Source organism: Mytilus trossulus, chromosome 6, assembly GCF_036588685.1.
Source record: "Mytilus trossulus isolate FHL-02 chromosome 6, PNRI_Mtr1.1.1.hap1, whole genome shotgun sequence".
NCBI classification, from domain to species: domain Eukaryota; kingdom Metazoa; phylum Mollusca; class Bivalvia; order Mytilida; family Mytilidae; genus Mytilus; species Mytilus trossulus.
In genome coordinates, this window is record NC_086378.1 from 53311423 (window position 1) to 53329788 (window position 18366).

General features: G+C 30.9%; 1 protein-coding gene across 2 annotated transcripts in view; it reads left to right on the plus strand.

Moving 5' to 3' along the window:
- Positions 1 to 18366, plus strand: part of LOC134721523 (uncharacterized) — an 80707-nt gene that overhangs the window by 5264 nt on the left and 57077 nt on the right. For both annotated transcript variants that reach the window (XM_063584604.1, XM_063584606.1), the window contains exon 2: positions 793 to 953. In XM_063584604.1, the coding sequence (XP_063440674.1) occupies positions 793 to 953 (161 nt within the window). The remainder of the gene's footprint in view (positions 1 to 792; positions 954 to 18366) is intronic.

Consider the following 18366-nt stretch of genomic DNA (forward strand, 5'->3'; position numbering starts at 1 on the left):
GTGGTTTTCCATACGATACAAGGTAAAATATTTTGCCCCATAACACCTATTTACCTTTTAACATAAGACTTAGTAGCTCTTAAAAGGTCATTTGACAAAATTTAAGCAGATTCTTGATTTTCTTTCTTTTGATTTCAGACCCAAATAATACCAATCAGGCCAATGCAAATAAAAGGTAAAAGACCAAGTCAACTTTTTCCAGTCATATTTTATAAATCAAATATCTCGAAAAGGAGCTTCATGACCTATCAATATTTTTCAATTTTTAGCTTATATTGATCCTTAATTAATACTCTTCCAACTTATGGTATCAATTTTGAATTCTTGATTTATTTAATTTTACCTTAGATGACCTACAGTAGTACATCCTTAACGTATTTTGATGCGTTCATCATAATAGAATCCGTCAAATACGCGTAATTGGACTTTCGTATTTTCTGCATTTTAATGAGCTAGTCACAACGTCATAGAGCTTTCCTGTCACAATCAAGTAGTGTTGATTTATGTATATTAACAATAGGCTGTTTGGTCTTTACCCACATTTGCATGGATCATTGACATATATATATACATAGATAAAGCTAAGTTTATGTGATACTTGACTGTCCCTCTGGTATCTTTCTCTCTAGTAGTTAAATATTAATTATCTCAAAGACTTCAAATTCAATTATGATCTGTTCAGCAGGAACATTTCAGTGCATGCATTTTTGTTATTTAATCAATCCTACTGCAACATTAGATACATGTACAAATATTGTTATGTATGATATTAACAAAAAGCTGTCATTTCAGATTTTAAAAACAGCATGTGGAGAGTCTGTTGCCAACCATTTACAGCAAGTGTATTCATCAAGTAAGACTAAAGAGAGAAGGAGAAGAAGTAACTCCTGCTGTGGTCTCCAGCTCCCAGAATGCATTGTTAAGTGTTCATCTGATGATAAAGATCACCCAGGGTAAGTAAATTAACCCTTTCCTTCATAATGACGTGAAGTGCCTCAGTTGAAAGGATTTGACTATGAAATGTCTGCATAAAATTTATACTTCTAAGCATATTTTCAGCATTTTATTGAAACATCTTATGTGAATCAAGTATGTAAAAAAAAATCTCCATTGAGGAAAGGGTTGAATACAATACTGTAAATTCAGAAATTATTGAGTGCATTTATTATTGCAATTTTGTCATTTTAGACTTAAGGGAGCATGCACCCTTTCATTTTTAGGGGGGGGGGCTTAAGGATGAAAAATTTTGTCCTGCATTTTTTTTTAGCTGTAATCTCTGTCCATCCTTTTTATTTTTCACTCTGTTCGGTCCTGCATTTTTTTTTTTTTAGTATATATATCCTGACTTTTTTTACCTAAATTGTCGTCCTGACTTTTTATATGACCGCAAAATTTGAAAAAAAAAATCGTCGTATATTGCTATCACGTTGGTGTCGTCGTCGTCTGAATACTTTTAGCTTTCGCACTCTAACTTAAGTAAAAGTGAATAGAAATTTATGAAATTTTAACACAAGGTTTATGACCACAAAAGGAAAGTTGGGATTGATTTTGGGAGTTTTGGTCTCAACATTTTAGGAATTAGGGGCCAAAAAGGGCCCAAATAAGCATTTTCTTGGTTTTCACACTATAACTTAAGTTCAAATTAATTGAAATCTATGAAATATAGACACAAGGTTTATGACCACAAAAGAAAGGTTGGGATTGATTTTGGAAGTTTTGGTTCCAACAGTTTAGGAATTAGGGGACCAAAAAGGGACCTAAATAAGCATTTTTCTTGGTTTTCGCACCATAACTTTAGTATAAGTAAATAGAAATCTATGAAATTCAAACACAAGGTTTATGAACATGAAAGGAAGGTTGGTATTGATTTTGGGAGTTTTGGTCCCTGTTTTGAAGATAATGGTTTAAAAAATTCACACACACAACGAAATCCCGATCCCGAAATCCCGAACTTAAAAAAACGAAATCCTGAGGTCCCGAATTTAAATAAAGTAAATCCCGACGTCCCGAAATCAGAAAAAAAGATTTCCGGAGTCCCGATAAAGGTCCCATCCCCCCTCTATAATGACTTGCAAGAAATGCAGTTAAAAGAAAAATCTCCGATAACTCATCAATTCATCTTTGTATTCCTGGTTATAAAGTTAAGGGTTAAAATGGATTTTTCTGCATGTTATATTCAATGTTGAGTGTGTAAACTTTCTTAAAAATATAAAATTTGTTATAGTTTTAACCTAAAGAACAAAGCAACCAACATCAGGCAAACTGGTGTCACGATACTATCTATAACGTTATTTTCATACTGACCAAATCTTCGAGATCAGATGGCAAATCATCAGCAGTATATCCCCATGGCCATAACCACATTTGTCCATAAGCATGAATGTCGAGGTATGCTATTGTGTGGCAATGAATATCACGCATTAGTTTTCCTACAGCTGCTGTTTCTGGTGCAGTTAATGCTTTGGTACCTGCATAAACCTCCGAACATGTATCAGTACTTCCACCAATCGCTACAAAAAGATTATGGATATAACAGTTGGTAATTACTTCTTAGTGTGTGGAATTGATTTTTTTTATAGTAAGCATTGCTATTGGTATTTTTTTATAGCGGATTTCATTGAGTTTGTAGCTAAATGTAATATTTTTGGTAAGGTTGCTTGTCAGCTGAACTGTTAAGTCATTGTTAGGTCAGGTAAGCTATCCTCCTTTAAGAGTAAACTGGTATAACAGATAACCAATATATATATGTATGTTGGACTAGGCTACTTCGAAAGGAGGGTAGTATACCTGACCTTACAATGACTTCAAGGTTCAGCTAACAATCAAACTAACCAAAGAGGTATAACCTTTGGCTACTCACTTAATGAAATCGACTGTAATAAATCTATCAAAAACAGTTTTTTGGAAGATGAGTCAAGATTCATAAGTAGCAAACGTCATTCATTAAAAGTTACTTATAGCACTTATTTTAATTTTATTACTAGATGCAGTAGCTGCTATAACTTAAGTTCAAATTGGTCTACATTAAGGTCCAAAGGGTCCAAAATTAAACTTAGTTTGATTTGAACAAAAATTGAATCAGTTGGGTTCTTTGATATGCTGAATCTAAAAATGTACTTAGATTTTTGATTATTGGCCCAGTTTTCAAGTTGGTCCAAATCAGGATCTAAAATTATTATATTAAGTATTGTGCAATAGCAAGAAATATTCAATTGCACAGTATTGGGCAATAGCAAGAAATCTTCAATTGCACAGTATTGTGCAATAGCAAGTATTTTCAATTGCACAGTCTTGCGCAATAGCAAGAAATTTCAATTGGAGTTATCTTTCTTTTTCCAGAATAGTAGTTGAATCAACTTGAATCAATGTTTTATACAATATATAATGTATATTCACTTTTACTACCAACTGATAAATTAAAACAATCTTTACCATTCAGTGATAACAAGCACTTTTTTTACATTTTGATATTTTATGATGTATTTAAATGAGTGGTTATTGTTGCAAACTCCATTAGAAATTTGAATTGAGATCGGTTTTGGAATAAAGTATAGGGGGGATGTGAAAAAAAAATTGGGGAGGAGGGGTTCAATTTTTCTCATTTGAAATTTCATAAATAAAAAGAAAATTTTTCAAACATTTTTTTGAGAGGATTAATATTCGACAGCATAGTGAATTGCTCAAAGGCAAAACAAAAATTTTAAGTTCATTAGACCACATTCATTCTGTGTCAGAAACCTATGCTGTGTCAACTATTTAATCACAATTCAAATTTAGAGCTGAATCCAGCTTGAATGTTGTGTCCATACTTGCCCCAACCGTTCTGGGTTCAACCTCTGCGGTCGTATAAAGCTGCGCCCTGCGGAGCATCTGGGGTTTTTTTTGCAAGTGTCTCATCCTGCCTTTTTTTTTAACTCAAAACTCCTGTCCTGCCTATTTTTTTTCAAATTTCATCCTAGCCCCCCTGGAATTTATATTATCATACCATGTTTTCTTATTTTCATATTGAATCTTTCATTGAATATTGATTGCTGGGGTCATGGAAATACCAGGTATCTTCCCCTCAGACTGGCCTTGTTAGTGCTTTCACAGGTACAACTTTTGACAGCTTTTATAAAACGTTAGGTTAGGATCAGTGATATCTTGTATACATAAGTTCTGTAATGTTGGACGATGTTGGACGATCATGACTTTTTTTTTAAAAGAGTAATGCCCTTGGAAATATTTTATTTATGGAAATTGGCCTCATTAGCGGTCTCACAGGTGCATTTTTGCCTCTTTTTTTATAGTATAAGCAATATCTCAGATAATTTCTATACTGGTGGACAATGAACTTTTTTACAAGAGTTATGCCCCTTCAAAATAACAAATATCAAACATCAGAACTCTTTTTTAAGAATTATTAAACCCTTATCGAAATACTACAAAATTGTTTATCTGTGAAATATAATTATCCTAATTATAGGCTTTAAAACCTAAAATATAATATTCTTTTAAAGATGCAATAAAAAATGAAAATAGAACCTGGCATTGAAAGATGAATTGCAATAGAACACAATTTTAAACATAAATATTTTGATTACCCACTATAGAATTTTGCACATATTGAAGTCTATTAACCAAGAATAATTTTTCATAAGTATTTTTATTGACGTAATATGTTTTTAAATATCTTGAGAGACTTACAAGTATTATATTATAACATTATAATAAGATCAAGTTTTCTACAAATGAAAATGAGAATATTTCTCTGCATTATTACTTTCCAATCACCTTGAATATGACTTCTATTATAAATTAAATTTAATGACGGTGTCGGAAATAAAAGATTTTTTGATGTATGGATGATTCGGTATTGTATGATTTTCACTGGATTTAATTGTATATAGATACAATCTAAATGGGGTTTCCATATGACTTTTTAAAAGTGAAAGCTATTAACAGTTTTAAACTTAAATAAATTGGCTCTGTTTATGAAAAAATATTGCTGCTAATTCAGGACATATAAGGTACCCATAGGGTAAAACGATTTCCATATTTGATTAATTGAATTACTTTATTGTCTGTTTGCGTTGAATGAAAGCTTATAGTTTGTATTTTAATTGAAGAAAAAATAATATTTGACAACATATTAACCCAGTCATACATATTAATATCCAAATATTTGAAAGTTAGTGAATATTAGAAGTTAAACAGTAATTCGGAAGCGTTTGAAATAATCCCTTCATAACCAAACAATGGAAATGTCAATAAAATCTCGATATGAAATTTGCTTGTAAATTTAAATTTTGTTTAATTATTTACACTTAAACATGTTCCAATAATTGGAACCTGGCGTGAATTGTTAGTTAAACAAATAAAATATCTAACGAAAAATTTCACCTTTTATTTTCTTTCAAACGTTTGTATTTAAATTTGTGGCATTCTATCGAGTTCCTTAGCAATAGTTGTATTTGACATTATCAATTCCATTATTCCGCCTGTTCATCAGAATTGTATCATGAATTGTACATTTTCTTTAGTATAGTCGAAAAATCAAATACATTTTAAATCACTTGTTATACTAAATGACCACATTTGAAGAAAATTAATAGTTTTGAAGTGATGTATATACAGTCAAAATTTATTGATTATATATATGTAAAATTAGAAAATTGATTAAAGAGCAAGCTTTATTCAGTGAGAGACTTAAAAAGGTGTGCAGTTTTAGGATCTCTTATCTAATATAAAGTGACAAAAAACAGCATATTATATATTTAACGATGGAAATGGAAGAATGTCCACCAACGGAGGAAGAACTTTGGTAAGTCCTTTCATTGATATGTTTTAGACCCTATGGACATGATGGAGGAGATTTTGTGTGGATTCAATTAGACTTGTGGGGTATATATATTTGTGGATTTAGTAGGTAAAATAAAACTGCAAATTAACAGATGATCATCTAGTAAAAAGTTCTGGCTCTATGCAGAATTTTGTCAAGATTACGGTATATATTTATCTGCATAAATACAAAATTTGTTCATCCACAAAAATAATGAATACACTGTAGTTGAAATCTTTTTAACAATTAGCTTCCACTTAAATAGATATTATACAATTTCAAAAGAATAATAAAAATGCAAAAAAATGAGAAAAGAAAATGGTCAGTTTTTTTTTTAGTGAATTTAAATGTATCTTAAAAGACTGTATCGCAAGAATTGTAAGTCATTTGATATTAATATATGGTCAATTAAGTGTATTGATGTGACAGTGCAGACTTAACTATAACATTTTAGCTGTCATACCAGGCAGTACTTAAAACATGTTCATAAGAAAATTGATATTGAGTTTTTATGTCCCACCTACGATAGTAGAGGGGCATTATTTTTTCTGGTCTGTGCATCCGTTCGTCGGTCCATCTGTCTGTTTGTTGGTCTGTTTGTTCGTTCATCTGTCTAGTTTCAGGTTAAAGTTTTTTGGTCGAGGTAGTTTTTGATGAAGTTGAAGTTCAATCAACCTGAAACTTAGTATATATGTTCCTTATGATATGATCTTTCTAATTTTAATGTCAAATTAGAGTTCTGATCCCAATTTCACGGTCCACTGAACATAGAAAATGATAGTTCGAGTGGGGCATCAGTGTACTGGGGACACATTCTTGATTATTGTATTATGCTCTATATTTGCAACCCTTTAGAATTAAACATTGGATTTATAAGTTTGTGTTAAAAAAAAATATAGTCTTTTTCAAAAGATTGATAGGTCTTGTATTATTTTGATATATCTCAAAGAGATTTGGGAGTACTAAGGAATCCTTGTTTGTTTGTGTGTTTGTTTGTAATTATGTCTGTCCATATGTCAAACTTTTGGTCATGTTTATCTATGAGTGTATTTCAAACTTTTGATTTATACATTTGGACCATATTTGCTTTTAAATCATTTGAATTTATGTATAAAATTAAGTATCACCATACCCCAAAAGACTTAAATAACTATATATAGATTATTGACGGTCATCTCAATGAGATTGATTTTCTCGTTGGAGCCAGAAAAGAAAAGTGAGAAAGCAATTGAGTTGAGATGACCAATACTAATCTGTTTATTGCTATTTTACCTAAGACAACATTGTTAATTTCATTGACAATGTCAATGGCATGTACATCTTCAGTTTCTAGCCAGTGTTTTTCATATCACTATACTGTGTTGAAAAAGGAAATAATCAGTAAGATCTAAGATATATTTGGTAAAATTTGCAATAAATCGTTTTATTCACAGAAAGATACAAAAGATGTGAACTAGCTACAATAAAATTGTGACTTGAAATTTATTTTTTGGACATTGCATTTGGATAGCAGTAAAACTAGTGTTTTCCAATGTTTGAATTATTCGAGTTTAAAGTTTTGAAATTATTCCATGGTTTCATGGGCCAGTAAAAACAGGTTTATATATCAGTTTTGGCTAATGTCACTAAAATAACAAGTTCTCTTCTAGACGTTTGTAGCTTAATTATCAGATATTCATCTGCCTCAATAGTATTTCTTACCAAGTACCTTCAATGTATGTTCAAATATTTGTAAATAACTATAAATTACAGTTATTCCTCTCCAGTTTAGCTGTAGGTCCCATCTATATTCTGACCTCTTTTGTAATGAGACAATAGCAAAAATTTTAAAACATATTCCATAAAATAAAAATGAACAAAAATGAGAACACTTCAAGTTGTATAGTGTTGATTTACTTTTTTAATTAATTTGATCTTTTTATGGTGAAAGATAAAAGATCATGCTTGGTATTCTCCAATTCTTAAATCAAGATATCTGGATCATTGTTGAAGTGTTGTTAAATTGTTATTGGCAACGATAATCAGTATTTAAACTCTGATATAACCAGGTGTATATGATACACATGTATATATCAGCATGAAATAGAACTACTTTGCTGTGCGTAAAAAAAACCTGAATTTACCATCCTAAACAAATTGGAATGCTGAAGAGGACTTCAAAATTAAAAGCTTCGTCTGCCTCAAGGGGCCCCACCTCCTCCAATAAACGCATGATAACAAGGGTCTCTTAAAATTTGGACTTAAAAGTTAAAAAAAAAAATGTCTAATCAGTCAGAAAGGTCTTTACTCATCACATGTACACAAAATTAAAATAACGAATAAGAAAAAAGACTCAAAGCACAATTCTAAGTGTACTCACAGTTATTTAATACTTAAATCTAGCTCAAAGCACACTTTTATCAAGTAACTAAAGTATGGTTCCCATGTCTTAAATATCATTTATTACATCTCCAACGGATTTAGTGTAAAGACATCATTAGCAAATAGGATAAAAGCATAACCGACCATGTGCAATGTTATGATTTAAGTATCATCAGGATTTAGAACCACATATTTCAGGCCAATTCTGTATAGATTTTTTTTTCTTTGTAATAAACTTTAATATGATTTGACCAGATGCCTAATCTCAGCAAGTCTTGGATACTGCGAAAATGTTTATTCTGCAACACAAAAAGAAGCATTTGAATTAAACAACACATTTGATTTTGTAAATTTTCTGATTAGCTATAATTAACATGGAACATACATTGTATTACTATCAAACTTTTGAGGTTAGAAAGTTTCATATATTTTTCCTGTCATTATTATTAAAGTCAAATACAAGGTCTTTGGACTAGGGGCTATAAGGGCCATATTTGGCCCCACCCCCAAATTTCATTTACTTTGTCATGTTGTAACTCTATACCATAGACCTTCTGAAAATATAAGAATTTAGGGTCTAACTCGTTTATTCGGTTGCCTAGCAACCAATATAATGGCGGAGTTAAATTCATCAAATATGATTATTATACAGCTTAAATCTATCTATATTTGAAATTAACCCTGTTTAGCATGAAGTGAACTTTACATTTATACACTATTCAAATAAAAAATAATTAAATGTATGTTTTTGCCAAAATCACTGTTGTTCCTCCCTAGCAACACATCTCTGCCCATGGCAACGGCAATTTGTTTTCTATTTTACAAGATTTAATTTTAAATATTTTGAGACAGAAAGGCATTTAAGATCCAAATTATAAAAAATAACAAACTCCAAAGTAAATGTTAAGGGGAAAAGTAATACTAAAAGATCTTAAACAAAACAAAACACTGGGTATTGCTGATAAATACAGAGTGTGCATCTAGTGCTGGGTTGGGACCCACTTATCAGCGACAACAAGAAGAATATAACGACAAGAACACCTATTTAGTGCTAAGAAACCTTTTTCGAATTCATCTCATTTTGTTATCAATTTCAAAGGTCCAGATATCCATTATATAGCATTACAAAACTGGTACATGCTACTATCTGTATTCTTAATTTTTTTTCTATATTTATTATATATATTTTATTTGTTTTCTTGTAGTCCTTGTAACTGTGACTAGTTTATCTTTCGCCTTCACTAATCTTAGTGACGTATGACTTGGTCTTTGATTATGATGACAATGTTCGTTATGTATATATATATATGTCAAAATAGTTGAAATCAAGAATATGTATTTTTAATACATGGATGCCCAAATCGCAAGACTAACAAAGACCACAGGCTCCTGAATTGGGACAGGTGTAAAAATCGCTGGGGTTAAGGTAGATGGGTTTCTAAATTATGATCCTTGGATTTTTTTAATAACTTGCCAAAATGTAGTTTATATCGTGCCTTTTAAAAAATAAGAATAAAAAAAATGGGTCACCGGGGTTGTTTTTACGCTACACTGTGCTCAAAATTGTCAAATTTTGTATGAGTATGCATTGCAAACCCAATTTTCTGCAAAAAAGTATAATCTACACCATAGAGTTTTTGTGATAACATATGAGAAGATGGCTTTAATAGTATGCTTTCAGTAAAGAAAAAGAAACAATGGGGTCATCGGACCCGTTTTCTTGGTACATTTTAAAATAGGTAAATTACTAACACAATCGAGTGTAAAAGAACCTTAATTTGAATTATCTTGCCCTTATTTGGCAAAGTTGGGAAAACAAATTATCAAACAAATGTTTTCTGCTTTTTTTGTAAAATACAACAGTAAATATGATAAAACATGTCATTTTCTATATCTAAGTGGAAGTTCTTACACATGAATAGCCACTACTCTAAGAATTTGCACATTCTATTAAAGATCTATACCTTGTTTTCTGCTATTTCCAAATCCAAGATGGAGGAAGACACCTTATCTACCTTTAACATGTTATTTTGAGATTTTAACCCCCTCCCCTATAACTCTAGCCAAAGTAGAAAAGAGAAAAAACATCACACAACAATATGCACAGTAAAACTCAGCTCAAAAGAAGTCTGAGTCTAATGAAAGATTAAATTACTTAAAAAAACTTTAACCTGAAGCAGGACAGAAGGACGATTGGAGGAATAGACAAACATACGCACGGACAAATGGACGCACAGAAAAGAAAACATAATGCCCATAAATGGGGCATAACAACAAACCTGATCACATTTTTGAAATTACACTTCTTTTTTAGACATGATTAAAATATCATTCAAAAACTATTTAAAAAGGTAACATACATGTAGGATGCTTACAGACTTCCGGTACTTGTTTCTATTTATGAGAAGTTGGACTATCCATATATAGTCTACCTTTTGCTGTTTCCTTTCTCTAACCACCAAATGTTATGAAAATTGTTCTCTATGCTCTTACCAACAAAGACACATCCAATCGGAAATAGGTATAGTTTCATTTTCAAAATAATTGTCATGTTTCTGGCCAATTATGTTAAATTACGCAATTTTTTTTTTTTTAATTTTGTATACTTTGCTTCCCCCTTTTTCTAACATAAATCATGGATTTACCAGAGAGAGAAGATTGCCCCATTCAAAAACCAGATTTTGAATTGATAATTAGCAGAAACAAAAGAAATGTACAGATTTTGTGATATTGCATGTCCTAAAATTTCATAATTAAAAAAAATGCCCTCAAAGTTGTTATAGACTCCCTTACTCATGTAGTTCATTGCTTTTGGTTGTTTTTTTACAAGTTTAACTATATATTCTTAAGGAAATAATATTAGGAATACAAGTTACATTCATAAACATAAAAATAAAATTCCTATAGCATACGAATATATAAACTAAGCTTTGTCAGATGAATAGGTTCAATTTGGACGGCAAATTTCAGCATTTTATTGCTCCGTTTGGCTATGAAAAATATAAAATAAACTATCGCACCAACCTTGCACCAAAAAGATTTTTTATCCGAAGTTTTAAATGTATGAACCTGTCCCATTGTTAAAATTTCTTATTGGTGCAAGCGTGGTGCGGTGGTAAAAATTTAGAAAAACCATCCAAATTCCTGTATTTTTGCTTATTTTCCAATTTTGACGTCATTTGCACCTACCATTGTGACGTCATTGAAACTTTTTTTCTTAGATAAAAACAGGTTTTTTTTAAACATTGACTCATATTCTAATAATTTATGTAGAAAAAATCTGCTCTGTTAGAACTTTTATTATCTTGTAAATCTGGGGCCATTTTAGGCCATTATAGCCCCTACTCCTTTGTGATGATGCACTATCGATGAGCCCTGAACCTGGACTTTAAACTTTTCAGTCCTGTTCTAGTGGTAGTTTTCTGTGATTATCATAGATAAAAAGTAATAATGGTCCATATCTGATCAATAATTCATAGATTTGTTATAGAAATAAAAGTGTTTAATAAACAGTGTAACTAATTTAAATCAGACTGCAAAGGAATGAATTCTTTGGGTTCTATTTAAGGACAATTTTATAATCAATTTTTACAAGTATGTATTATTCAGAGAAGCAAATATGATGACTTTGTGAGTAAATAAGTTGGTTTTGAAGATGCAGTATATAAAATAATAATTTACATTTATTAATCAAGTTATTGAATTGCACAGGTACTAAGATTTGATTTCAATAGTAATTACATAAAACCAATACCAAAACTTCAAAGGTAAAGAAATATTATGATTTTTTGTTTGATTTGTTGAAATTGTTGAACATCATGAACATGGAGGCATGTGGTCCACATGGTCCATGCATTGATGAAGCCTCACTGGCCTAGAATATTAATAAGACAGCTACTTGTGATTCTTCCTGTGGTATAGGAAACTATCAGTCAATTATTTAATGAAGAGCAAATGCATAATACATCTTTTTGTTTATTGATTACTTATGTAATATAGCAGATATGAGAAGGGAAAAAGGGAGGATTTGTTTTGATATTCTTGTAGCAGTATCTAATTCAGAGTTTGACCTCCGAGGTCATAACTGAAGCTGTGCTCTGCAGAGCGTTTTCTTTTAACCTACAAGCTTAAAAAAAATGAAAATCCACACATGAGATTTATTTTCTAACTTTAAAGTTGTAAATCAAATACAACATGACCATTGGATATTATTAAGGTGGACTTGATTTCCTTGAACCAGTTGTGATTTTAAGGAATAATTTTTACTTCACACTTTGCGATGTTTGCTGAAGCTGATAATTTTTACCTTTATTTGGTCAAACAGATAATGGGCAAGCTCTTTTTTGTTTTCATCTTGAAAAGACCACTTTATTTTCTATCTGTGCACATATATGCCCTTCATAACAACCCTCTTGCAACTACAACACTTTAAAATGCAGATTTCTAAGAAATGACGTCATGTATGTTTTGATGTATTTATTTAAGACTTAAATAAATTGAATGTCGTGGTCTCTCTTTAAACATTTTATTTGCTTTAAATATGTTCCTTTAATGCAATGGTGTACATACTTAGATAGTAGAATTATGTGCAAGTGAACCTTAAGTGTTCTCAATTATCAAGGAAAGTTTGTTACGGACTTTCTGTCACCACAATATCATGAGGCTTGAAACTGAAGTGCCGGTAATGTTTAAACTGTCATAATCTTTTCCATGATTGTACTTATAATAAATACAACATAATTGGAAAGTTTTTTATTGAATGATTGGTCCCTGTCAACTGAATTCCTCTCAAGTTGCTAGTTGTTTGTTAATAAAGGATTTTTTATGAAGTAACTGTGCGTCAAATAAGATTTTCTTATCTGACACTATGTAAATTTAAACCATGTCGGGATCTCTTTATAATATTACAAAGTGATGAGCTTATAATCTTGTTAGGTATCAAAATAAGCCAAAATTTTACATAGGGGGTAAATTTAAATTGCTGACAGTTAAAAAAGACATATTATGACTGTGTTGAAAGAAAGATAATTTGTTTAATGGAAGATAGATTTGTTTGCAGTGATTTACTAGTCTGACATAAGTATATGCTAATATGTTTCTGCATGCATGGTAACATAGAAACAATGTTTACAAAAATTGCAGGAGTAAATTTAATCCAAACTTTAAGGAGACTAATTAATGGATCTGCCTAACTATTGCTGCCTTATTTACCTTATTTATACCCCAGCTTTAAAGCCTGCTTTAAAAAAATTGGGGTATACTGTTTTACCTCTGTCAGTCCATCTATCCGTCAGTCCATCTATCCATCAGTCCATCCATCTGTCAGTCTGTCAGTCCATCCATCTGTCAGTCTGTTCGACTGTCAATGATCCCTGAGCCTGTCCATCCCTCTCAGGAATATTTTTAGTGGGATTTTTTCGCTGACAGGAACTATAACTCAAGGATTTTTGAAATTCTGTTTTAGGGTCTATAAAAGTCAGCTATACATTTTCATTTAATTCTTTCCGACATAGATATACTAAGGTATTTCTTTTTAATTGTCTTTCTAAATGGATACATTTTCTTTCTTTTTAATATAAAAATGAAGAGCTGTGGTATGATTGCAAATGAAATCTACCTGATTGCAAATGACGCCGATGTAATCAATTACAGGCAACCATATGGCCTTCAACAATGAGAAAAACTTGTATTGTGAATTAAGCTATAAAAGACCATGACATGAAAAAATTCAAATAAGAAAACTAACAGCCTAATTTATAACAAAACAATCTATGAAAAAAAATATAACAGACATGAATTAACAACAGCCATTAAACTACAGTCTCCTGACTTCGGACAGGCATATGTAAAGAGATGTGCTGGGCAATGGCGGATCCAGAAATTTTCACATGTGGGGGCCCACTGGCTGCCTAAGAGGGGGCGGATTTCATCATGCCTCAGTGATTCCCTATATAAGCAACCCTTTATAGCCAAATTTTTTTTCTCAAAAGGGGAGGGGGGCTCCCTTAAATCAGCCTCTGTTGGGTTAAACAAGTTTGAGAGCACTCAAGCCTCTCCTAACCTCAGAAACAGTGGTGTATTAGTACAACATAAGAATATACTATAAAAATCAGCTGAAACAATATATATATTGACATAAAAACAAAGATTCTAAGCACACCCAGCAACTCACAGTAAACCTATTGAACATCTTGAAGGTTAAAAGATTAAAGGTTGAAACTTTCTTAGACAAAGATGAATTTGTTGAAGTTTGCTATTCTTTTAAGGTCCCTTATGTTTATGTAGCTCCTTCATATATTAAGGAACTTAGGCGAACTTTGTTTGGGATGTGATATTTCCTGATGAATGTAAATCCTGAAAAGTACTTTGGATGAATCAAGATATTAAAAGAGTTATTTTTAAAACTTTACTTTTGAAAGCTGTGACACCAAACTGAATTATTGTGCGCCATAAACCTGATAAAAAAATTATTCAGAATTGTTACTTCATGTCTATCCACTGATATTTGTTTTACCTATATTTATTTAAAATTATTCTTCGTAAAGATGTACATTGATATATTTTTTATGCAGTTATTATTCAATAAGCATACAAAATTTATGTCAATAAATATTTGATATTCAATGGTAAATATTAGCTTTTATAGTTTTTTATGAAAGAAGAGTTGAAATTTTTAAAAGCACTTATGAATATGTGGTTTCCATTTCTATAAATAAACAACCATAATTGAAAAAATCTTAACAGAAAATTTTATTACTTTGAACATCATACATACGGATAATAAATTTGAGAGCTTAGAAAACTTCAAACTTTCCATGTACTAGCTCAAACATATTAAAAAGTTTGACTGAAGTATAAGTAATTATTCATAATTAAAAATTAAACACAAGGATATGATATGTCTGTACTAGACAACCTTAAGGTTTTGAAAACCACTGGGGAAATTTCAATTTTACTCAATCCTTTCCCAAAATTCTTTTTTTATGAAGACATCCATTCATTTAAAGTTAAAACTTGGATAGATCCAAGAGGGGTTTAGAAACTATTCGTTTTGCAATAAAAATTTGTATTTGAGAATACATGTATTTACTTTTTTATATTTTCATTATTTTTTGTCTTATTGTCTTAATGAAATGTGCTTATCAATTTCACACCCACTTCATTTACTTCTGACAGTGAAGTCAATATAAATAAAAATTTAGTCTAAGCACTGGTCAGTTTCAGTTAACTGGAAGTCATAGTCTTTAATAAATTTGAAAAAGTACTTTTACAAAATAAATATTTGTAGTTTTACTTTTCCAAAACTGTCTCATGTACTGGTCAGTCAATTTGTTTAATTGGTCAATCTTTCATTATTCAAGATCTGTTTGAATATTAGAAATATGAAACATGACACCTGACCTAATCTTTTTTTCAAATATAGCCTCTTGACACAATTTTCATGTAATCAATACAAACAAAATCAAATGTGTTAAAAACAAATATTTAAAAGGTCAACTTGTTCATAAAATTAAATTTCCTATATAATTCAATGATTTAAAGTTCTTTTGTAAACAATACTGAATAAAAGTACTGTTTACAAAAGTATGTAAAGTACAAGTCTATTTATTTTGTTTTATTTCTAACACTGTCCTTCGAATATTTTATACTGTCTATTATTTAGATTACTACTGTCTGCCATCACTTTTCAAACAAGCTGCCCCCAGAAGGAACTTTATTTATAACAATTTTAAATGCATATACTTTTTATAAGTATCACTAATCTCTTTCTGTTCCTTCCAAAAGTCAGTGGTTAGTATTTTCTCAGCCAAGAAACAGTTTTCAACCCAGATCCAGTGATAACCTAGTATGATTTATTGCTGAATTATTGACAAGGAAGATAGAGTTATCTTTCTTTGAACATATTTGTTACTTAAAGACTAAAAAATAGGTATATTAGAGTGCTATCTGAGACTATTAGTATCAGAGAAATTAATTCCATAAAAGGCTATTTCTGTTATTTATTACTAGTATCATATTTATACAACTAACAGGCCTCAGTATTTTACAAACAACTATTTTACAAGCATTACTATGCGGTATGGGCTTTGCTCATTGTTGAAGGTCGTACAGTGACCTATAGTTGTTAATGTCTGTGTCATTTTGGTCTCTTGTGGACAGTTGTCTCATTGGCAATCATACCACAACTTCTTTTTTATATGTAGACCTTGTCTTCCTTATTTTCAACAGTTTTCTAATTATTGTATAAGAAGTAAAACTTTTGAAATAATTTTGTTTTAAATATAGAAGTCTTTAATCAATCCAATTGAGTATGTATATTAGAGCAAACAACTGTAGGCTGGTTGGAAGCTTCGAGTATTAATGATAATAATAAATGTTTTTAAAACAGATTTAGCAAAGTTTACTAAACCAATATTAGGATTTTAGATATCAGAGAAATAGATTGTATTATTTAGGAGATTATTAAAGGACTCATATATTGATTTTCAGGCAACACTTTTTGCCTTTCATCTTTGAATTAGAATAGTAATATTATAACTCTTTTAAATCTTACAAAACTCATCAGGGATTACAGAGGGTATATTTGAGGTCTTGAAGACGTCATTAATATTGTATTTAATAATTTTTACATCATTATTCTCTTTTTATTATACTATAGCACCACATATTTAGCTCACCTGACCTGAAAGGTCAAGTGAGCTTTTCTCATCACTCGGTGTCCATCGTCTGTCATCCTGCGTCTGTCGTCTGTTTTCTTCTCCTCTGAAACTACTGGGCCAATCTTAAACAAACTTGGTCACAATCATCCTTGGGGTATCTAGTTTTAAAAAATGTGTCCGATGATCTGGTCATCAAACTAAGATGGCCGCCATAGCTAAAAATAGAACACAGGGGTAAAATGTATATTTTGGCTTTTATCTTTGAAACCAAAGCATTTAGAGCAAATTTGACATGGGCTGAAATTGTTTATCAGGTCCAGATCTCTCTGCCCTGAAATTTTCAGACAAATTGGACAACCTGTTGTTGGGTTGCTGCCCCTGAATTGGTTATTTTAAGGAAATTTTGCAGTTTTTGGTTATTATCTTGAATACTATTATAGATAGAGATAAACTGTAAACAGCAATAATGTTCAGCAAAGTAAGACCCATAAATAAGCCAAATGACCAAAACTGTAAGTCAACCCCCTAAGGAGTAATTGCCCTTTATAGTCAATTTTTAACAACTTTTCGTCAGTTTTTGTAACTTGTACACAAATCTTCTTTTTCTACTTGGCCAAATTAAACCAAACTTTGCCACAATTGTCATTGTGGTATACAGTTTAAAAAATGTGTCCGATGACCCTGTCTACCAAACAAAAAGGCCGACATGGCTAAAATTAGAACATAGTAGTAAAATGCAGTATTTGCTTTATATCTTTGAAACTAAGACATTTAGGGCAAATCTTTTAAGATTTAAATGTCCATCAAAATAAGATCTATCCCCTCACAAAATTGCCAGAGGACCCCTAAAGGAGTTATTGACCTTTATAGTCAATATTGAACAACTTTTCATCTTTTTTGTAACTTGTGACTATGGGCCAAATTTAACCAAACTTGGCCACAAATATTACTAGGGTATCTATTAAAAAAAGTGTCTAATGACCCCGCCTGCCAACCAAGATGGCTGACATGAGTAAATACTACGACAGGTGAGCGACACAGGCTCTTGAGAGGCTCTAGTTCTCTTTTCTGTAAAAAAAAAATTTGCCCCATTTTTTATCTGTCCTTTATTTTTTTGGTATAAATTTCTGTAGATCTGGCCTCATGGTCATAAAACTTTCGAGCATGATTGTTGTGCTTTGACTCAAAAATCAACCAATCAAATTGTTGGATTTCATGTTTCGAGCATGATTTTTGTGCTCAGAACACTGAGTAAAGTTGTATGCCTTCAAGGCTAGGTCATTTATTATATATTCTGTTAACCCTATCAATACCCTTATTACAGTGTCTTTTCAGGTATTATCATATATTTTTTTAGTTGTACATGCGCTTAAAAATCTTGCCAATTTATGTTTCACTCTTTTTATTTTTAAGTTTATTCACATATTTTTTTACATCATGTACATAGATCTTCCAGTTTTTATTGAAATATTTTACTGATCGAGGCATTAGAATTTACATGTACATGTAATATATATTAAGATC